Source organism: Rhinatrema bivittatum, chromosome 2 (assembly GCF_901001135.1).
Source record: "Rhinatrema bivittatum chromosome 2, aRhiBiv1.1, whole genome shotgun sequence".
NCBI lineage: Eukaryota > Metazoa > Chordata > Amphibia > Gymnophiona > Rhinatrematidae > Rhinatrema > Rhinatrema bivittatum.
This window is the reverse complement of record NC_042616.1, coordinates 776,050,493-776,074,469: the sequence shown is the minus strand read 5'-3', so window position 1 is coordinate 776,074,469 and position 23,977 is coordinate 776,050,493. Positions and strand designations below refer to the sequence as shown.

Below are 23,977 nucleotides of genomic sequence, written 5' to 3'. Positions count from 1 at the left end.
AGAGGCATTATGATATTCTCTGTTTTACGCTCCATTTCCTTCCTAACAATTCTTAGCATTCGATTTGATTTCTTGGCTGTTGCTGAAGCAGAAGATTTCAACATATTGACAATGACACCTAGAACGTTTTCCTGAGTGATGACTTCTAATGTGGAACCATGTATTGTGTGGCTATATTTTAGCTTGCTCTTCCCTAAGTGCATCACTTTGCCCTTATCCACATTAAATGTCTTCTGTCATTTGTGTACCCAATCTCCCAGTCTTGCAAGGTCCTCTTGCAATTTCTCACAATCATCTTTCAAATTAACAACTTTCAATAATTTTGTGTCTTCGGCAAATTTGATCACCTGTTCCCATTTCCATGTCATTTATAAATATATTAGAAAGAAGTAGTTCCAAATCAGATCACTAGAGTACTGAACTATTCACCTTTTTCCATTGAAGAAACTGACCATTTAGCCTTTTTAACTTCTTCAGAAGTCTCTCATGTCAATTGCTTTCTGGAAATGCACAAGATAAGATAAGTGCATTTTACTTGCATTCTAAAAAGAAAAAAATATATACAAATGTTCTGTCAGCAAAAGGCAAAAATAAGGTATAATTGTTACCGGAAGTGTCTATTATGATTGGCCACTGTTGATGGCTTAATATTTATAAAATGGACTTTTGTTGTTCATTCCTTAGTCAGCTTGTCCTTATTTCACCTTTGTTTATTTGAGTATCCTTCAAAGATACATCATTCCAAACCATGTGCTCCAGAACAACTGTCGGCTTTTCCCATCGGAAGACTTGCACAATTAGACCGAAAACCTAAATATGTGGAGGAGAGGAGCAATAGGGGAGATATGGTACAGACAGATATCTAAAATTTATTTAATGATTCACCAGAATCACATTTTTCCAATGGAAAGGAAGCTATAGAACTGGGGGTCATGATATGAAATTCCAAGGGGGGTAAACTCAGGAACGTCAGGAAATATTTCTTTATAGAAAGGATGGTAGATGCATGGAAATGCCCTCTAGAAGACAAGAACAGTAATGGAATTTAAAGGGGTGAGGGAAAAAACAGAGAATTCCTAGTGGCTAAAGGATAGAAATGAAGAAAAGGGATACTCTGTGTTAACTGGGGAAACCTGCATGAAGCAGCCATTACCACCATTAACAGAAGCATAATAAAAACATAAAAGTTGCCATACTGGGTCAGACCAAGGGTCCATCAAGCCCAGCATCCTGTTTCTAACAGAGGCCAAAACCAGGTTACAAGTACCTGGCAAGTGCCCGAACATAGTAAAGGACTGTGGATAAAGACCAAACGCCCATCCAGTCTGCTCAGCAAGTTGCTTTTGATAGTAACTGCTAGGGGTGTGAATCGTGTGATCGATCGTCTTAACGATCGATTTTGGCTGGGGGGGGGGGGGGGAGGGAATCTGATCGTCATGTTTTGTTTTTTTTTTTTTAAATCGTTAAAAATCGTAAATCGGGGGAGGGCAGGAAAACCGGCACACCAAAACAACCCTAAAACCCACCCCGAACCTTTAAAACAAATCCCCCACCCTCCCGAACCCCCCCCCCCCAAAATGTTTTAAATTACCTGGGGTCCAGTTGGGGGGGGGGGGGTCCCGGCGCAATCTCCAGCTCTCTGGCCACGGCTGCGTTGAGAAATGGCGCCGGTGGCCCTTTGCCCTTATCATGTGACAGGGCAAAGGTAGCGCCGGTACCATTTTGAATATTGGCAATACAGCCCGCGTGCAGGAGGTCGCTCCCGGACCCCTGCTGGACTTTTGGCAAGTCTTGTGGGGGTCAGGAGGCCCCCCCAAGCTGGCCAAAAGTCCATGGGGGTCCGGGAGCGATCTCCTGCACACGTGACGTCGGGAGCCAGGAACCAAAATGGCGCCAGCGCTACCTTTGCCCTGTCACATGATAAGGGCAAAGGGCCACCGGCGCCATTTCTCAGCCGTGGCCAGAGAGCTGGAGATCGCGCCGGGACCCCCCCCACTGGACCCCAGGTAATTGAAAACATTTTTTGGGGGGGGGGGGGGGTTCGGGAGGGTGGGGGATTTGTTTTAAAGGTTCGGGGTGGGTTTTAGGGTTGTTTTGGTGTGCCGGTTTTCCTGCGCCCTATTTAACGATACAATACAAATGCCCCTGACGATAAATCGGGGGCATTTGTATTGTATCGTGCACTCTAACTATTTTGGACGATTTTAAAATTATCTGATGATAATTTTAATCGTTCAAAAACGATTCACATCCCTAGTAACTGCTGCTCCCTGCAGGTTACCCCCTTGCTTTTTGTTAAGGGTAGAACTGGTGCTTTGTCCAGGTTACCCATTGCCTTCTGTTAAGGGTAGTAGGAGTTGCTGCTCTATGCAGATTACCCCCTTCACATTCTTTTAATGATAGTAACTGCTACTCTATGCAGGTTACCCTCACGTAGAAACTGACATAATTTATCCCATTTTTCATTTCCACCCTCTAGCCTGTAAGGATCCTCAATGTTTAGCCCAAGGCTTTTTGAATTCCTTTACCGTTCTCATCTTCACCAACTATTCCAGGAGGGCATTCCATGCCTCCATCATCCTTTCTGTGAAGAAATATTTCCTGATGTTGGTTCTGAGTCATCTCTCCTGGAGTTTCACTTTGGTGCCGAAAAAAATATAACTGTGATAGCAGTAAAGAGCTGCTTCTTTTACATAATAGATAGCAAAGGTCAACATGAAACAATCTCCCTGATGCAGATGCTCGAAACATGGTCCTGTGTAAGGGAGCCTGCTTCTTCTTTAAAAATGGAAAACAGATCTGCATTATAAAAATTTTTAAAAAAAAGGAGTGATTGGCCTATGATTAAATGTAAGACAAATGAAGGTGGTTTTCTGCTGGAAGTGCCTATTATGATGGCCCCAAGAATGGCTGGAAATTCGTGATGAGGACATTGCTTTAGTTATTGGTGTGCATCATTAATTCTTTTCAAGTATTTGAAGGTCTGTATCGTGTCTCTCTTTTCCTACAGGGTATACATATTCAGTTCCTTCAAGCCACATCTCATTTGACTTTTGATGCAGACCCCACACCATTTCAGTCACCTTCTTTTGGGTGTAATCTGGATAGAGCAGTAGTTACTATCCTTAACAGAAGGCATGGGGATAACCTGCATGAAGTAGCAGCTAGTACCCTAAACATTAAAAGAAAAATTGCTATGCAGATTGAATGGACTACTTGTGTCTTTTCACTGCTGTCATTTACAATGTGACTACGTAATTTGGATGGAGGAGGGAGAGACTAGAGAGAGAGCGAGAGAGACTTGCTGGTATTCAATCTATCGCGTGAGAGAGAGAGAAGAAGATTGTGTTGGGGGAGAATCATGGACTCAGTGACTCATGTGCGGGTAGGGGCAGATCCCCATGATAAGGAATACTGGGCGAGGAAGTGTAGACTCAGAACATGTGTGTGGGTGTGAGTGTGTGTGTGGGGAGGGGGGAGAGACAAGCAGGCAAGTGAGGACAAGATGGGATTGGGGAATGATAGAACAATGTCAGAGGTGAAAGGGATGGAGACAAGGATCACTGTAGGAGAGAAACAGATGTCAGAAAAGTGGTAGGGAAGAAGTGGAGGAATTGCTTAGTGGTTAAAGCAGCAGGGAATCCAGAGTTTAAATCCAGCCTCTTCCACAGATACTTACTGTGACCATGGGCAGGATAATTGGGTATAGATTTAGGGGATTATTTACTAGATGTTTTCTTCTCTTTGTGCTATGGGAAAATGTTTAGTAAATAGGAACCTTAGGATTGTAAGTCCTCTGAAGAAGAGACCTACCAACTGCACCTGAATTTCTAATTCACCTTGAGCTCAGGTTTGGAAATGTGAGAAATTAAATCTAAAATCCAATAGAAAGATCAAAAGGAATGATGAGATCAAGATAAAAAAAAAACAAAACAAGAGGAGAGGGGGAACAGGGCTGGAGTGGAAAGGGTAGAATAGGAGAATGGAGAGGTAAAATAGGATCAGGGATGAGGAGGAAGAGGGGGACTGTGCATTATCTGGTAGGCACAGAGGAGGAAGGGAAAGAGATCCTGGAATGGGTAAGAAAGACTCAAGGTTAATTGAAGGCTATTAACCATGCACACGCACACTCGGCCCACAACTTGCAGCAACAAGCAAGGAAGAGAAGCGCTGGGATGGACAATCTGCAACCTATACCAGTCTAGTTTTGTGTCCTTCTCCGGAACCAGTAAGGCACGTGGAGGCTGAAGAGGGCAAAGCCAACAAAACTGCAGTACTCAGCCAGACGGCCCAGGTCTGGACCAAGAAAGCTACCGCAGGGTTTCTAGCATATGGGCAGAGTGAGTGAACCAATCTGTTCCACCCGGGCTGCAGCAGGCTTCCTCCTTGCACTTCACTGCCCTGTGTCTCTCCTGTCCTGCCACGTGCACAAGCAGCACAAAGCTTATGGTCCTCTCCTATGTCTCTTTTCCTACATCTGTGCACTTAAGCACAGTCTTGACATAGTGGGGGGGGAGGGGTGGCCACAGAGATAGGTTAGCATCAATCATGCAGAAATCCTTGGCTGCTTCTAGTTTCCTGCTCCAGGGACAATGTCCTGCTATTGCTTCCCCCAAAATGGTGGCACTCTAGGCAGCCGCCTTTTTTTTGGCTAGTGCTTCCGCTAGCTCTAGAAAGATTTCAAGAGAGAAAAGCAGATGTGTTGTTAGACAGAAACCCATAGGGCCTGTGCCCAATTCTGTTATACGGTTTACTGCAAATTTTCAGCCGTGCTGAACCTTAAAGGTGCAAGACTTCATCCACAGCAGTCAGAAAGTACTTGGGGCACTGGCAGGAAACAAAACCCCCTTTCCTTCAGGCACAGAGTTTGGAGGGAAGGTAATCCAGTTATGGTCTGTGGAAAAAGTTGTCAACCTTATTTGGAGGAAAGTGTGGATGTGTGTTTAATGGTAGCAGGGGACCAGAGAGAAGAGAGATGATATAATAAAGATGTTCAAATATAAATTAAAACTGATGCACAAGAAGCAAACTATTTTTTTTTTGAGTGGAAAGGAAGTTTCTAGAACAAATGGTCCTGAGCTGAAGCAGGAAGTGGATAGAGACACAAGGTGGCGAAGAATTTCTTCACAGAGAAAGATTGTAGATGTTGAAATAGTCTCCTGGAAGAAGTAACGTGGATTAAATAATATTAACCACCAGAACAAATGGCCCTCTCTAGTGCTAGGGAAAGCAAAGTAAATCCAGAGATCGAGTAGGGTCTGCAGTAAGTTGGGAAAAGGGGCAGACTGGATGTGCTTTCTCTGCATTTCATTTCTATGTGTAAGAAAATGGCTCTCAAAAGCAAGAAAAAACATGAATTTCCCAGGAACTTCTGGACAAATATAAGTGAAACATTAGCTTTGGTGGTCCTCAGTCACACTGCATGAATATTTAAAAACAGTTATAGTTCAGACACACTCCACATGTTAAGGGGCATTTTTTTTTTTAAAAGACCTTTTTTAATATTGTAAATCTTTTTCTTTTCCTGCAGGCACGGGAGTGACTATTTGTGACAAGTTGCTGTGCTCCTGCAATAAGGCAGCAGCTGAATGCATGGCCGCGGCCCCTTTCAATGAGACGGTTCGCTTGCAGAGCAGGCGGCACTGCCAACAAGTGGAAAAGGCCCTGTGCAGACTCGGGGGGCTGCCACAAAGGCCCTTCGGATCCATCGCTGCAGGCCCCGAGAGCTCTAGCTCTGAAGAAAGCAGTGAAGAGCCAAGCCCCCTAAGGGATGCCGAGACAGGAGCTGAGGCGCACCTGCTGATCAGCCCTGGATCAGCAGTGCAGAGGCGGCGGCAGGCGGGGTCACCTTCGCTTGGAAAGTAACAGGAAAAGTCCCCACATCGTGGTTCTCAGCCTGTATCTTAGAACGCAATGATTTCCAGTGCTTTTAGGTTGTTTCTGTTTTAAAGTCGTGTTAGGAATGTGTCATTTGTTTTTGCAAAAAATAGGAAACCTAGGCAGCAGAAAAGAAATATTAGGAGTCATAGAGTCAGATGCACTAAAACTATTTTTCCCCATTTTCTATACAAAAAATGCTTAATCCAATAAGTCCATAGGCTCCCCTCGTAATTAAACTAGAATTCTTTCTTTTGTATGACTCAGCTGGTAGTGACACCATCTATGATATGATCAGTCAACTTTATTGTATTGCTATAATTCGTATTTGCTAGGAGACATTTTGCATGAAATTCTGTGCACCTAAAGAATAAGTATCATCCAGATTGTGAACTATAGAACTGGCAGGGCTGGAGTCTCAACTCACGTTGTGTGAGCATGCAACAAATCTTCACTGGGGATCTCTTCCTTGGCCTTTCTTACATTCTTCTCTTTCTATTTGAATTAACTCTCCTTCGCTCTCTGGATCCCTTTTGTGATTTCCTGTCATTCATTAGCCTCCCTCATTAATTCCTTCTACTCCCTCACATCATTAGTTTCCTCTATACTCCCCTTTTCTCTTCTCCTCCCTCTATCTCATTAACCATCTTCTCTTGACTTCCATTCCTAACTTACCGTTCTTCATATCATGTGCTTTTATGTCTTACGTTGGATACTGTTTCCTTTCAGTGGCAAGTCCTGTGATCTTTGTTAAGACATGAGGACACAGAAGCTGCTGTTTCATGGATGAGGCTACTTCTAGGCACTTAGAGAATGTGCCACTATTGGACACAGCAAAAGCTCCTCGGTTTCTACTCCCTCTCCACAGACAACAAGTACCATCATTTAAACAGCATACCAGGCAACTTTGGAAAATCCAGCAAAACAGAGAAAGCATGCATGCACGGGTATGGCATATGTGTGTGGAGATGAAGAGGAGGAGAGGGGATATGGTTGGGGGCTGTCTTTGGGGAAACTGTAGAGTATAGGTTCACATAGGTGGGGTCTATGGCAGGACTGTTTGTGGGTTAGGTGAATGTGGTGGCATATTTGAAGTTAAAGGGTGTGCATACAAGGGTTATAGGGTTGTGTGGACTGTGAGGGTGTTATCTGGGCAGGATGGATTTGAGGTGCGTTTTTAGGTAGATAGTGGGTGGTCATGAGAGGGTATATGTGGAGTGCTGGCTGCAGGTGTCGTCTATATGGGGTTGTGTGTGTGTCCGTGTGTATATGTTAGGAAGATACAAGTGGTGTTGTGGGCTTATATGTATTTTGAGGGATAACGTGTGATAGGATTGTATGTGTAAGGGGGTGTTTTAGGGGATATGTATATGTGTGGAGGTGAGGGTGTAATTACAGGGTTGCGGATGAGTAGTTGGGGCAGGTTCCTGTTGCATATAAGAACATAAGAAAATGCCACACTGGGTCAGACCAAGGGTCCATCAAGCCCAGCATCCTGCTTCCAACAGTGGCCAATCCAGGCTATAAGAACCTGGCAAGTACCCAAAAACTAAGTCTATTCCATGTAACCATTGCTAATGGCAATGGCTATTCTCTAAGTGAACTTAATAGCAAGTAATGGACTTCTCCTCCAAGAACTATCCAATTCTTTTTTACACACAGCTGTACTAACCACACTAACCACATCCTCTGGCAACAAATTCCAGAGTTTAATTGTGCGTTGAGTAAAAAAGAACTTTCTCCAATTAGTTTTAAATGTGCCCCATGCTAACTTCATGGAGTGCCCCCTAGTCTTTCTATTATCCGAAAGAGTAAATAACTGATTCACATCTATAGGGGTATCAGTTATTCTCCCTGTCAGAGAATGGCTTAGGCTTAGGGGTGAGTGTGTGTGTGTGCTGGGGGTAGATGTCATGTTTGTATGCACGAGGAGCTATATGCATTGGGTGTGTGTGTGGTTGTACAAGTTTATTTGAATACACCTTTGGTGTGATCCTTCACCAGTAATTTTTCCCTATTTCTGTCTATGTTGCGATGGAGCAAGATACTGGGAAAGGGGATGGGAAGACGTGTTCAAGATTCTAAATTTCTAACAGCTTACCATACAAAACAATGGCAATATACTTTTTGGAAGCTCGATTCTCTGAAAATAATTATGTTTCTGATTTTCAAATATATCTGTGATATTCACACTTTCTTCCTGCATACCAATTTAGTGAATTTCTGTCCCTGTTTTGGAGCGTTATTTTGTCTACAGAAATTGATCCCTTTTTATGTAATTATTTCCAACAGTCTGTATATGTTGGAAAGCATAACAAGTAGGTTAAATACGCAGTCTCATGGCTTTGGGAATGCTTTCCAACAGATATTTAGAAAGGATCTGGAGGTGCAGGGAAGGGAGGGAAGGGTTAGGGTGTGTAAAGGTTTGCAGGAGATATAAGTGGAGCTGAAAGTGTCAGATTGAGATTGAAGTGTATGGTTGTATGCATGATACATGTGGCTGTAGGAATGTGTGAGGTGTAGGGCTTTTGAGCATTCATGGGTGTGTGGGAAAGAGGGGGCAGGTGGGTTGCATGGAGAGTATGAGTGGGGGTGTATGGGAAGTCAGGATGGCCGTATTGATCTGTTATGTGAGGGGGTGGGTGGCAGTGTGTAGGCATGCATGGAGATGGAAAAGTGTGTTGAATGTGGGTGGTGCAGGTATGTGTATGAGAAGGGGTTGTAATACTACAGGATAAGGAGAGTGTGTGTGGTGTAAATGGGTATGTGGATGTGTGGGGACATTGGGGGTTGTCTGCTGGTAATGCTGGGTGCCCAAGTGCAACAAGGAATTTAGGAATGCAGTGCGAGTCAGCATTTTGACAATTTCCCATAGAAAGTAATGGGGATTGTTCTTTGGAGGTTCAGTCATTTAACAAGACAGACCCAATGTTTCTAGTTTTCAAACCTGTCAAGGTATTTCCATTTTCTTCCTGTATACCAAATTTGGTGAATTACAATGCCTTTTTTTTTTTTTTTTTGGAGAGTAGCTCAACTTACAACCAGATCCCTCTTACGTAATATTCGGCCTCTGCAGTGTACGTATATGTTTGTTTATAATGCTGCCACCCAGTGTCATCTTATGATATTGCACAGCTTAGATTCTCTGCGGGGTTTAAAGCTCCCTACCCCGATTGTTTGATGTTTGAGTATTTCTGAACTTTACATTGGGTCTATTCCTGTTTGCTGTATTTTCTCCCTCTATGCTTTCTCCTCTTCCTATTGGTCCTGTCACCCAAGGAATCTTAGGGAGAGTTTATTACCTGCAGAGATGTTCAGTTGGAAATGGGCTCTTGGCAGACTAAAAACTTGAGAGGCATCATATTTTTTATCTCTTATTATTCTTATTTACTATTACAGCCACGGTCAACATTCAGAGAAAATTACAGCTGTATCAGTCTTACCAACCTGTTCAGCTACTCTTAGATTTCTCATCTACTGTGAGTGCTGAACTGTTCTTCATTCAAATAAATGGTTTGCTAAGAACTGAGTTGATCTGATACCTACACAGCTGGGGTACAGGCTGTATTTTCAAACCAGACAGCAAATGCCTAGGCCAGTACACATAATTCTTTCCAACATTCAATATGTAGGGAAGCAGAAAAAAGAGGAAACATCCATCCACCCTTCCTAACCCATGACAAATGGATACAAATATGATTTTTAACAAAAGATTGACATTTAGCTAAATAAAAAGCCATACCTCTTCTCTCTCTTCACAATTTATTTTACCTTTCCCATTTTTCTCATCTTTTCATCTCAGTTCCTTTTTTTTATTACCTTTCTATTTCTTCTGCTCTAATTCCTTCATCTTCAGCCCACCCTGGAACGCTTCACTTTCCTTGGTTAAGGAGGTAAATAAAACTCACCCCATGTATTTACTCATGAATTACCACCCATCTAATATAGTAATGATGGCAGAAAAGGACTAAATGCTCCATCCAGTCTGCCCAGCAAGCATCTTATGGCAGCATGTGCTGCTCCATGCAGGTTACCCCCATGTTTCTCTTAAGGGTAGCGACTGCCACGCTGTGCAATCACCAAGCCATATGATAACCCTTAAAAAAATTTACTACTAGCAATATTTTTCCTGAGTGATGAGCCTTTTTGAAAATTCAGACAGTGCTGCTGAAACATTCTTTGCTTATAGATTTGGCCACAGCAGCAATCCTGTCTGCGTATCAGTACTCCAATCCACAAAAGTCAGAGGTCCACCTCCTCAGCACTGTCATAGCATAGAGTGATGTTGCAATTGTGTTGAAAGCATCAAGGCTTATTGGTTAAGAGTAGTAATCCCATGCTTTCTGTTATGGGTAGTAACTGCGGCTCCATGCAGATTATCCCCATACTTATCAGTTCCCCAGACCATAAAAGTCGAGGCTCTCATTGGTTGTTGTCTAAATCCAACTCCCCTTTTTCCTCTGCCATTGAAGCTGAGAACAATGTTGCAATTACAGCAAAAGCTTCAAGGCTTATCGATTAAGGGTAGTAACTGCCACACCAGCAAGTTATCCCCATGCACCCTTTTCTTCATTTCCATACTCTAGCCTTTAGGGGATTTATAGTGTTTATCCCATGCCCCTTTGAATTCTGACTCTTTTGTCTTCACCACCTCCTTTGGAAAGGCATTCCAGGCATCCACCACCCTCACTTGTGAAGAAATATTTCCTGACGTTGGTTCTGAGTCGTCCTCTCTGGAGTTTCATTTCATGACCCCTAGTTCTTACTGATTATTCCTCTCTATGGAGCCAAGCATTCTTCTCTTTTACAGTCATCTTGTCACATTGCTTCACTATCTTCAGATCGCCAGACACTTTTACCCCACGATCCCTCTTTTGGTCCGTGCACATCAATCTTTCACCCCCATCACACACAGCTTTTTTAGATTACTGCATCCCAGATGCATGACTACTCACGTTTTGGCACTGAATCCCAGCTGCCAAATCTTTGACCACTCTTCAAGCTTTTTTAAATCACTTTTTATTTTCTCTTCTCTTCAGGCATGTCCAATCTGTTGTTGATTTTAGTAGCATCTGCAAATAGACTAACTTTACCTTCTATCCCTTCCGCAATGTTGCTCACAAAGATATTGAACAGAACTGGTCCCAATACCAATCACTTTGGCACTTCTGTTAACAAGGTTATCTCTTCAGCGTAGGTACCTATTGGTCAACTAGTTTGTAATCCATGGCACCATCTTGGTGCTCCAAGCTTCTTATTTTATTCACAAGCCTCCTAAGCCAGACTATATCAAAAGTTTTGCTGAAATCCAAGTAGATCACATCGAGTGCTCTTCCTCGATTCAATTCTTAGTCATGGCTGACAGGACCTTCTCCTGTTAAATCAGTGCTGTCTTTCTTCTCCTTTCACATTCAAACCTATTCCCTACAATCATATACAAGTCTCTCTTGTTCTCAGCTATCACATCTCCCTTACTCACATTCAAGCATGTTCCACTAATACACTCCTAACCATACCTCATGCTCTTGGCAGCCACTATCCTCTCACACACACACACACAATGATCTCTCACCTGCTACTCTCTCCTCATTATAGAGAGGTAGAGGCCATTAACTGTACCCCTTCCCCATTTGTACTCCTCCCCATTTTTGTTCTCTAACCTTCTAATCCTGCTTTGCTCTCTTCATCACAATTTGCTGTTTCACCTTCCTCTCTGCTTCTTTCCCACTCTCTATTCCTTCTTGTCCATTCTTTCTTCACTTTTGCTTCTCCCCTATTAGATATCTCTCTCTCTGCCCTTTTCCCCTTGTTCTTATTCTAGCCTTTGCTCTCTCATATTACTCTGTCAGCTTTTTCTTCTGTTCGTGCAAGCTAAGAAGCAAGATCAATAAGGCTCGAGCACCAGCGGATCTGAGAGAGTTCCAGTAGGGTCAAGTAGGAAGCCCTCACCTCCTGTAATTGGTTGGCTCTGCATACTCAGCAGGAATGCAGAAGAGCCAATAGGCCACAGAATATAGGAGCAGCAACCTCAAACACAAGTGTGCTTCATTTCTGGCTCTGTACGCTTTTCTCATGTTGGTGCAATAGCATTTTTAAAGACTCACAGCTGGGAATCCTCCCAGGTCGTTAGTAGGGTCTCTGATCACTGAGTCACTTGGCTCAACTGAGAGACTTGTAATGATAAAATCAAAACAGTTTTTGGCACTGCAGGAGACCCAAAATGATGGGAAGGAGCAAGGAGCTTCGGATCCCAAAAAAGGTCTGACATTTGTTGTCTTATATAAATAAGCGATAGTGCCAATACTCTTGCCAACAATCAATGGGCATTTTCAAAACTATTCTTCAGTGAATACTGAACAGAATGTTTTTTTTTTTTTTTAAGCAGTACAGCTTTTTCCTTTTCTCTCTCCACCTATCATTTCTTGTTTCATCTCAACCTTAGAATTCCACCTCTGGCCTTCCTTTTTTCACTGATGCAGCTGATAAAAGTCTCATCACCCATACTACTAAACTTTACATGACAGAGCTTACAATCTAATAAGACAAACTTACAGGCCAAGAGACTTGGGTTATTGCATAAAGCAAGACGATGGTTAAAAAAGAAAGAAAGAAAAGAAAGTTAGTTAATAAGCCTAAAAGCAGACAATCCGGCTGTGCCCCTAGTGTTCCCCTATTTATCTGTACAGGATCCACCTTAAATGCCTTAAGGAGAGTATGCTGTATGGGCAGGATCCTGCAGGGGAAGGTGGGGCTCAGAGGGCATAACCAGAAACTGGGAAATAAGAGCTGGGATCCAGGTAGGGATAACCAGACCAGACCCAGGTCTCCGGGAGGAAGGCAGCTCCTGTGCATAACACTGTCCAAGCATTGAACTAAGACAAAGCAGCACAACTGAGAGTAGAGAGAGAGAGTACACTGTCTGAAGGTAAAGTCAGTCTGCTGTTGCTATATGAATGAAGCTGTGAATAAAGAATATGTTTTAAGAAAGGCTGGAGTCGAACTAGAAGATGTGGTAGGCCTGATTGACAAACTGAAGAGTAGTAAATCACCTGGACCGGATGGTATACACCCCAGAGTTCTGAAGGAACTAAAAAATGAAATTTCAGACCTATTAGTAAAAATTTGTAACTTATCATTAAAATCATCCATTGTACCTGAAGACTGGAGGATAGCAAATGTAACCCCAATATTTAAAAAGGGCTCCAGGGGCGATCCGGGAAACTACAGACCGGTTAGCCTGACTTCAGTGCCAGGAAAAATAGTGGAAAGTGTTCTAAACATCAAAATCACAGAACATATAGAAAGACATGGTTTAATGGAGCAAAGTCAGCATGGCTTTACCCAGGGCAAGTCTTGCCTCACAAATCTGCTTCACTTTTTTGAAGGAGTTAATAAACATGTGGATAAAGGTGAACCGGTAGATATAGTATACTTGGATTTTCAGAAGGCGTTTGACAAAGTTCCTCATGAGAGGCTTCTAGGAAAAGTAAAAAGTCATGGGATAGGTGGCGATGTCCTTTCGTGGATTGCAAACTGGCTAAAAGACAGGAAACAGAGAGTAGGATTAAATGGGCAATTTTCTCAGTGGAAGGGAGTGGACAGTGGAGTGCCTCAGGGATCTGTATTGGGACCCTTACTGTTCAATATATTTATAAATGATCTGGAAAGAAATACGACGAGTGAGATAATCAAATTTGCAGATGACACAAAATTGTTCAGAGTAGTTAAATCACAAGCAGATTGTGATAAATTGCAGGAAGACCTTGTGAGACTGGAAAATTGGGCATCCAAATGGCAGATGAAATTTAATGTGGATAAGTGCAAGGTGATGCATATAGGGAAAAATAACCCATGCTATAATTACACGATGTTGGGTTCCATATTAGGTGCTACAACCCAAGAAAGAGATCTAGGTGTCATAGTGGATAACACATTGAAATCGTCGGTTCAGTGTGCTGCGGCAGTCAAAAAGCAAACAGAATGTTGGGAATTATTAGAAAAGGAATGATGAATAAAACGCAAAATGTCATAATGCCTCTGTATCGCTCCATGGTGAGACCGCACCTTGAATACTGTGTACAATTCTGGTCGCCGCATCTCAAAAAAGATATAATTGCGATGGAGAAGGTACAGAGAAGGGCTACCAAAATGATAAGGGGAATGGAACAACTCCCCTATGAGGAAAGACTAAAGAGGTTAGGACTTTTTAGCTTGGAGAAGAGACGAATGAGGGGGGATATGATAGAGGTGTTTAAAATCATGAGAGGTCTAGAACAGGTAGATGTGAATCGGTTATTTACTCTTTCGGATAGTAGAAAGACTAGGGGACACTCCATGAAGTTAGCATGGGGCACATTTAAAACTAATCGGAGAAAGTTCTTTTTTACTCAACGCACAATTAAACTCTGGAATTTGTTGCCAGAGAATGTGGTTCGTGCAGTTAGTATAGCTGTGTTTAAAAAAGGATTGGATAAGTTCTTGGAGGAGAAGTCCATTACCTGCTATTAAGTTCACTTAGAGAATAGCCACTGCCATTAGCAATGGTTACATGGAATAGACTTTGTTTTTGGGTACTTGCCAGGTTCTTATGGCCTGGATTGGCCACTGTTGGAAACAGGATGCTGGGCTTGATGGACCCTTGGTCTGACCCAGTATGGCATTTTCTTATGTTCTTACCTCCAAGCCTGTGGGAATCACCACAGGCCTAAGATTTAAAAGCAGCTTAATAAAAGGTGGGTCTTCTGATAGGATTAAAACACGGTGAGAGGGAACTTGATGCATCAGTTCAGGAAGACTATTCCAAGAGCACTGTGCAGCACAGAGTCGGGGAATTATTGATAGAGGAGGGCACAGATAAGAGTGACTTGTCCAATGAGCGGAGTTCATGAGGAGGGATGTAGAGAGATAAGAGGTAATGAGGGCTGCAGAATGAGGGCATTTGTAGGTAAGAAAGAGGAGCTTAAGTACATAAGAAATTGCCATGCTGGGTCAGACCAAGGGTCCATCAAGCCCAGCATCCTGTTTCCAACAGAGGCCAATCCAGGCCACAAGAACCTGGCAATTACCCAAACACTAAGAAGATCCCATGCTACTGATGCAATTAATAGCAGTTAATGGACTTCTCCTCCAAGAACTTATCCAAACCTTTTTTAAACCCAGCTATATTAACTGCACTAACCACATCTTCTGGCAGCAAATTCCAGAGCTTAATTGTGCCTTGAGTGAAAAATAAGTTTCTCTGAGTAGTTTTAAATGTGCTACTTGCTAACTTCTTCGAGTGCCCCCTAGTCCTTCTATTATCCGAAAGTGTAAATAACCATTTCACATCTACTCATTCAAGACCTCTCATGATTTTAAAGACCTCTATCATAACCCCCCTCAGCCATCTCTTCTCCAAGCTTAACATCTTCAGCCTTTCCTCATAGGGGAGCTGTTCCATCCCCTTTATCATTTTGGTTGCCTTCTCTGTACCTTCTCCATTGAGATGCGGTGACCAGAATTGTACACAGTATTCAAGGTACAGTCTCACCATGGAGTGATGCAGAGGCATTATGACATTTTCCGTTTTGTTAACCACTCCCCTTCTAATAATGCTTAACATTGTTTGCTTTTTTGACTGCTGCAGCACACTGAGCCAATGATTTAAAAGTATTAGCAACTATGATGCCTAGATCTTTTTCCTAGGTGGTAGCTCCTAATATGGAAAATAACATTGTGTAACTACAGCAAAGGTTATTTTTCCCTATATGCAACACCTTGCACTTGTCCATATTAAATTTCATCTGCCATTTGGATGCCCGATCTTCCAGTCTCACAAAGTCCTCCTGCAATGTATCACAATCCGCTTGTGATTTAACTACTCTGAATAATTTTGTATCATCTGCAAATTTGATAACCTCACTCATCGTATTCCTTTCCAGACCATTTATAAATATATTGAAAAGCACTGGTCCAAGTACAGGTCCCTGAGGCACTCCACTTTTTACCCTTTTCCACTGAGAAAATTGACTAATCCTACTCTCTGTTTCCTGTCTTTTTTGGGGGATTTTTTTTTTTTTTTTTATATTTTTATCTTGACAAGCACTCAAGTTGAAATTTCTACTGAAGAGTTATAGAAGGGGTTTGACTAAATCTGAAAATGATTCATGAGAATTTCATTCAGTTACAGTCAACTGTTGATTGTTGAACTCCTCTCTGTACTGCTCCACCCTTGGTTTCATTGGCAGGTGTCTGCATTCTGATTTGCTACCCACCTAATAGCACCTGACCAGGAGTTTACATGATTTGTATGTCTGGATGGCACTTTCAGTATTTACCAATGTGGACCACCCCAACCTATTGATCATTTAATCCTTAAAATACTAGAAGACACCTAATTTCAAGATACATACAAACCAGTTGGACTTTAATGATTAAGGTTAAAGTTTATTACCCATTACCTTATTGAATACACTGGGACTCCTATGCTAACAGGACATACATTTTTTTTATCCATTTCCTGATTGCCATTTGAACTCCATTGATCTTTGCTTGGTGAACACAGGGTTTGACTTAAGTGACTATGAGTAAAACGATTTAGTAAGTTAGGCCCATGATGTGCATTGTGGAGTGCAGACTTTATAGAGCAGCTATTTATGTTAAACCTATTTTTTCCTTCTAGTATACAGCAATGGCCCTGCATAACCCATGTAACTCAGAGGGCAAAAGCGATCAGCATTGTGTAGTTTTCTCTCATATCTTGCTATAGTGTGTGTATGTGAGTCTGTGATGTGATGGTTTATAAAAAGTTTGTTTTTTTAAATGAAGCCAGGATGGAAATTTTGAAAAGGTTAACTAAAATGTGTCCTCTGAAAAAAAGCAGTTAAAGTACTATTTAAAAATATTACTGTTCTCCTTATCTTTCAAAATGCTTTATTATATTAATATACATCTTAAATAAAGGAATTTTCTTTTTAAAAGATTACAAAGACAATTACAGTCTCTATATTGTGTGCATATTGGGGCTGATTTTAAAAGCCTTCCGCGCATAGGGGGGGGGGGGTTACTTGTGCTGGGCCTATTTTATAAAGGCCTGGCAACGCGCGTAAAGCCCAGGGATGCGTCTAAATCCCGGGGCTTTACAAAAGGGGAGGTCCGGGGGCAGGGGCAGAACCAGAGGTCTCTGGCACAGCGGCCATTTGCCGCTGTGTCGGAGGATCGCGTGCCAGCAGGTAAAATAAAAATTTGGGGGGGGGGGGGAGTTTAGGATAGGGATGGGGGGATAGGTTAGGGGAAGGGGTGGGAAGGTCAGATTAGGGGGAAGGGAACAGGTGAAGCCTGTGGGTGTCGGCGCGCACAGGGTGCACAATTGTGCACCCCTTTGCGTGTGCCGACCCCCAACTTTATAACATGCGCACACTTGCCCATGCATGTTATAAAATCGGGCATACGCGTGTCCGCACTGGGTAGCACGCGCACATGTACACCCGTGCATATTTTTGAAAATCTACCCCATTATGTGTGTGTGTATATATATATATATATATACACACACACATACATATGTATATTTATTTTACTGCTCACTATATATAGAAAGATATGTATATATTACTTTGGTGTCTGTATGATAAGGAGCCAATGCACCACATATTGATTATACAAAAGAATCAAATGTGGAAATAAAGTAAATAAATATTTGAAAAATTTAAAAAAAATTTTTTTAGATGGCATCAAACATGGAGCTTCACTGCAACAAGCTATTTTTTTTTTTTTTTTTTAGTAAAAACTCTACCCCATCTCCTCATTTGCCTGGATTTTTTCTTTTTTTAAGCAAAAAGTGATAGTGAGCCTGCTTTCAAGTGTAAATGAAAATTTCAAACATATATATATTCGTTGGATTCGTTAAGTATCGCTATGGCTGAAACTTGTGGCATCATCTTTAAATTATTTGATGGTGGTGACATGGATTTCTCTGTTAAGGATTCCATAGAGTTGAGAGCATACAAGTTCTGCAGGAAAAAAAATTGCTCCCTGAAATCTCTATGGATAAAAATTCCATGCGTGGTGGAGAGGAATATAGCAGGGGTGTTTACCATTGTCCTCTGACCAGGATGGTGAAATATATTATGAAACACTATTAAATATTAGATAAGTTAACAAATGTGGAAACACAATAATGGGAGATTTCAATTATTTTAATATAGATTGGGTGAAACGCTCATTGGGTCATTTCAGAGAATGCTATGTTCATAGATGCCATAAATGACTGCTTCCTAGAACCAATGAGAAAGAGTGCGACTTTAGATGTAGTTCTCAGTGGCATGCAGAATTCGGTGCAAAGGTTGAAGGTGATGGAGCCACTTGAATTAATGACCATAATGCGATTAAATTTGAGATAATCACTGAAGGGGAAATAACAAATAAAACTGCAGTAACATTTAACTTTAATAATGGTGACTACTATCAAATAAGGAGACTAGTTACAAGTTAAAAGCAGTTACAAGAATTAAGTCTGTGTGAGGCAAAGGGACTATATAAAAGTAACATTCTTGTGGCCTGGTTTTTGGCCTCTGTTGGAAACAGGATGCTGGGCTTGATGGACCTTTGGTCTGTCCCAGCATGGCAATTTCTTATGTTCTTAACATCTTGGAAGCCCAGATGAATTGAATTTCATGTAATTAAAAAATTAAAAATATCAAAAGAAGAAAAAGAGTCTCCCACAATAGCTAACTGGAGCTGTAAAAGAGGCTATTAAAAACAAAAAGGCATCCTTTAGAAAATAGAAAGGAGGACATAAGGAAAATAGGAAAGTATATAAGCACTGGCAAGTTAGATATAAAACACTAATAAGTGCCTTGTACGCTCCCCAAGCCAAAACCAAGAGGTTTTGGCTTGGGGAGCGTACAAGGTGCCTACCAAGACACCTTGTACGCTCCCCAATCAGAAAACGGGCCATTTTGACTGCTGGTCCACACCAATGGAATGCCTTACCCCCCCGACCTCAGACGAGAATCTTGCCCTTCTGTCTTCAAAAAGAGACTAACAACATGGCTTTTTAACCAAGCCTTTCAGGACACCTAATCGCTGTTTTCCTTTAACCTAACTCCCCCCAAACGAACTTTCCAACCAGTCAACCCAATTCCACTCCTCACTTCCATTCTCTGCCCCTCCGACCATCCCTCCAGTTTATTCCGTTTCCCGATATGATCTATTTGTTGTATTTAATTCTCTCATGTTGAGATGAGTTTCATGAGTTTTCAGGTTAGGTTTAGACGAGTTCTGACATGTTTTCAACTGTTTAACTGGCAACATTGTTCCATGTACCACCTTCGAGCGAAATTGAAGTTTCATTGTTAACCGATATGATTTGTATTTTTGTACAGGAATGTCGGTATAGAAAAATAATTAAATAAATAAATAAATAATAAAACAGGCCATGAGAAAATTTGAGGAGAGATTTGCCTTAGAGGTAAAAACAGATCATTAAAACTTTTCCAAGTACATTAAAAATATGAAACCTGAGGGGGAATCAGTTGGGCTATTAGATAACCAAGTGTAAAAAAGGGAAATGGAGGAGGAGAAGGCCATAGTACAAAAAAAAAAAAGATGATGGTAGCTTTTACACTGGTGCACAGGTGCACGTGTGCGAGTTCATAAGCCTGCACCCAGGGCCATGGCAAGTTTAACATACATGCTTGTATGTTATAAAATAGCCTGACCGCATGCACATGTTTTTTTTCATGCATAATATCCATTAAAGAGGTTGGCCCTCTTGCCCCCTCTTCTGTATATAGTATTTATTCTATTTATTTCACTTTATATATTTATTGCTCCGTTCACCCCTTCTTTATTTTCCTACTCCAAGTTAAGGCTTCCTTGTTATACTGTCACTGTATGCTCCGTATCTCTTGTTGATTGGTTAATTTTATATTCTGCTTAGTTCATTGTAAACCGAGTTGATTTGATTTGTATCAAGAAAGTCGGTATATAAAAGCCCCAATAAATAAATAAATAAATAAATAAAATGTGCTCGCAATTTTAAGAGGATGCACGTCTATGCACACAAATGTTTCTTCAACTGCTTAAGTGGGATGATTTTAAAAATCATGCACGCCGATGCCATTCCCAGTTTGCCCAGGTAAAGAATAGGACTTTCAAACCCCCTTAGTTTACTATCCTCCCTTCTCTCCTGTTAGGCCCAATCTTTAAAACTCCACTGATCTAACTAGAATTTTATTTCTTTTACAACTTATTCATCATCCGTACTAGAAGTAAAGTTATACAGCCGGGGACCCCGGTGTGCAGCTATGCGTATAAGTATTTATGCACTAATTTCAAGTCAAAATACAGGAATACCCATGCCCTGCCCAGCCCACGCCCTACATCTTTTTTTTTTTATTCATTAATGCGCGCAAGTATGCGCATATCTGAGCGGCTTTTAAAATCTGCTCGGCGTGCACTGGCCCAATGTGTGCGTGGATCTCCCAGTTACTGTGCATGCTGAACTTTTAAAATTCACCTTTAAATTAATTCTTCGCTTCAGCCTCTACTGCGGAGATTGTTGGGGGAACTACCCACACCAGAACCATTCCTTGTAAGTGATAATATGGAAGAACCTAAACAAATCAATGTGAAGAGGTGCTAGAGGAAGTTGGCAACTAGTAACAAATTAATAGGACCTGATTGTTTTCACCCCTGTGATGTAAAGGAACTTAAATTCAAAATTGCAGAGCTGCTGGCAGTAATCTGTAACTTATCTTTCCAAATTGCCTCTGCACCTGAGGACTAGAGGGCAGCCAATATAACATTAAGTAAAAAAAAAAAAAAAAAGGCTGTGGGGTGACTTAACTAAAGAGTGATGACCCCGTCATTAGTTCCTAGTAAAATGGTGGAAGCGATTGCTAAAAACAATATAAAATATACGGCTAAACATGCTTTAATGTGGGCAGATATAGGTTTTGGTAGACCTGGAAGACAAGTTGTTCACATATACAAAGAACTTCTCTCTTTAGCTTTCCCCACATGTCTGGTCTCATCCTAAATTACATCTTAATTTTTATTTTTTCCCTCTGCTCAACACTCCTCTCTCATTGCTCACCTATATTGCTTGGACTTGGCTCTATCCACATCCTTTCCTCGTGCTCAAAACTATCTCTCTTACCCTCACAATTCACAAGGTCCTGGGACATTGTTTTTTCATGAGCTGGTCTCAAAACACACATACGCCATTAAATGTTCTCTCTCATTATGCTCCGAGCCTCCATTTTTCTATGTGACACCTTGTGATTTCCATGTCCCATAATTAACCACCATTCCTCCACCTTTATTTCTGGAGGTAACATCCTGACCTTTTCGTACCCTGTTTGGCATTCTGGTCTTGCATAGGATATTTTTTTTGTTCTCTGTTTAATACTAATGCCTACACTGTAAATGCTGCAGTACAGAACTGTGCATATCTTCAGTGTTATAAAAATAAAACAAATCTTGTAGCTTTCACATTTTGGTTTATTTTATTGCTTAAATGTTGATTGCACAGTGTTTTTAAGTGTGATGAAATTGGTTCCAATAGCATATTGTAAACAGATACTACATAAACCATCGATAAAATTGAAAAAGACAAACCAGTATAACCTCTGCTATCACAAATTCTCTCATTCTCTTTAAAAGAACTGTCACCAGCACATTCTAATCTTTAAAACACACACCATCGTAAAACAAAACAAAACAAAAATATATATCTTATGAGCAAAGAGCTGGAAGACAAAAGCTGTCTGAATATTGAAGCACAAACAGTCAGACATTACTGAAGCTGACCTACGTTGGTATAATGCACACACTTTGAACTCTATATTCTTTTTTCAAGTACAAACAGCAGCATAGGATATAAAATGACAATGAACATTAAAACTGTATCCATAGTACATTTTTCTACACCAAAATATGTCAGTAACCACACAGATTAACAGAGAGGATCTATTGATCCAACTAATAAATGTTGAGAGCTTTTATTTTCTTCTACCTGAAATACATGCACCAGAATTTAATTATACTGAAAAAAACAGGGTTATAAGCTAGACTGTATAGCATGAGTGCAAATGAAAGTACATTCTTTATTTCTTTTGACACTAAAATTCTACTTTTACTAGAGCACATCCGTGTGCCTAATTAGAGACTAGTTTTCAGGCATGCATGAGTTTAGTGGTGGAATCTTTAACTTGATCAAGATTGGGATCAATCAATTATTGCCAAGACAAATGCCTTCCCTGCCTCAGTGCTAGTTTCATGGTACATGTTTGAAAAGTACAGGAATATAACTGGCTCCTCGTTAAGAGCACTGGCTTCAGTTTAATCAGGATGCTATGCTGCTGAGGCAACATCAAAAGTAAATATGCTGTAAACAGATGTCTCAATGTACAGTACCAAGAATTTTGATAGCAATGTCAGGCTATCAAAGACCTACCTTCCTCTTTTTATGTTTCTGAAAAATATTTGATGTGCCATCTTAATGCTGCTTGATTCTTTTTCATTTTAAATCAAATGGCTTAGCTTAAACTTTTAAAAAGTCTAACTTTTCATCAGGCTTGGAAACAGCAAAGGAGATTTAACACCAATCAATCTCACTTCACCACAAAAATAAAAATAAACTCACAGGCAGCATGACCATTAACACATCCAACTGCCCTAACAGTTTTACAAATCTAATAAGAAGTTGATTCCCATAGGGGCAGATTTTAAAAGGGTTACACGTGTAACCCTTTAAAACCCTTTCTGCGCATGCCGAGCCTATTTTGCATAGGCTCAGTGATGCTCGCAAGCCCCGGGACGCGCGTACATCCCAGGGCTTACAAAAAGGGGTGGGGCACGGGCGGTCCAGGGGGCAGGGCGGGGGCATGGCCGGGATCGCGGGCCAGTCGGACGGCGCAACTTATCTGACAAAGATAAGGGGAGGGGGGGTTCTAGGTAGGGCTGGGGGGCGGGTTAGGTAGGGGAAGGGAGGGGAAGGTGGGGGGAGGCGGAAGGAAAGTTCCCTCCGAGGGAAGGGAGGAAGGCTGCGTGGCCTGGCGCACGCAAGTTGCACAATTGTGCACCCCCCTTCGCGCGCCGACCCTGGATTTTATAAAATGTGTGCGCGGCAGCGCGCACATATTTTATAAAATAGGGCGTAGATTTGTTCACACTGGGTTGTGCGAACAAATCTACGCCCGCACGCACCTCTTAAAATTTGGCCCAGAGAATTTATTTTCTGGATTAAAAATATTTTATGCCAATATTTGCTTCTCTTATGTTGGAATGTGAAGCTTTCACAACCTTAGCAGCTAATCTGCTTAACTATTTTTGAAACCAAGGTAGATGCTAGCTGCAGGCTCCAATAGCAATCAGGTAGTACCATGGGTATGGAAGTGTCAACCTTTGGTCATAAAATATTTCTTTATAGAATAAGTTAAAGTTCAGCAGTACTAGAATTAATATTTGCTTATTTTCCATTCCAGTGATAAAAATCAGATGATATACCTTTACATTTTTATGATCATGTTGCCACCAAGAGAGATTGACAATGATAATGAGCTACAAAGTTCAGCTCCTAGTAGGGCTGGCCCCTCTTGGCTTTCAGACTAGACAGAAATTTATTACGGAGGTCAGAAACTACTTTTTAATTACTACCAAATGCCAACAAACTGCCTGCAGAAGGATTGCAGGATCCAAGGGCAGGTTTTCAGAAGACATCATACATAGCTCCACCTATTAACGTACATATTTATGTAGATCAACAGCAGCATATTTTTAAATTTTATTTTGTAGTGGTAGAACAGGAATACCACTAACTACCTTGTAGTTGTTTGTAATTGTTTGTAGAAATAGAGAACACTTATCAGAAACTTCTCATACAGCCTGGGTATATAGAAAAATATTTTGAAAACAAAACCCATTATATATTTGCTGACAAATACTTTTAAAGGTACAGGGAGCCCAACTTTCAAAGCTATCTGCGGTACAATATTTACGTGACTAAGTAGATTTGCAGGGATTAAGGCTGGTATTTTATAAACTGCGCAGTAGGAGCTGTGCAGTTTATAAAAAGCAGAGTTGCTTACCTGTAACAGGTGTTCTCCCAGGACAG

General features: G+C 41.3%; 1 protein-coding gene across 1 annotated transcript in view; it reads left to right on the top strand.

The window, feature by feature from the left end:
* The window catches only part of OC90 (otoconin 90), a 161,591-nt gene extending 155,726 nt beyond the window's left edge, over window positions 1-5,865 (top strand). The window contains exon 11 of the mRNA XM_029587207.1: window positions 5,531-5,865. Within this exon, the coding sequence (XP_029443067.1) occupies window positions 5,531-5,865 (335 nt within the window). The remainder of the gene's footprint in view (window positions 1-5,530) is intronic.
* The last annotated feature ends 18,112 nt before the right edge of the window (window positions 5,866-23,977 follow it).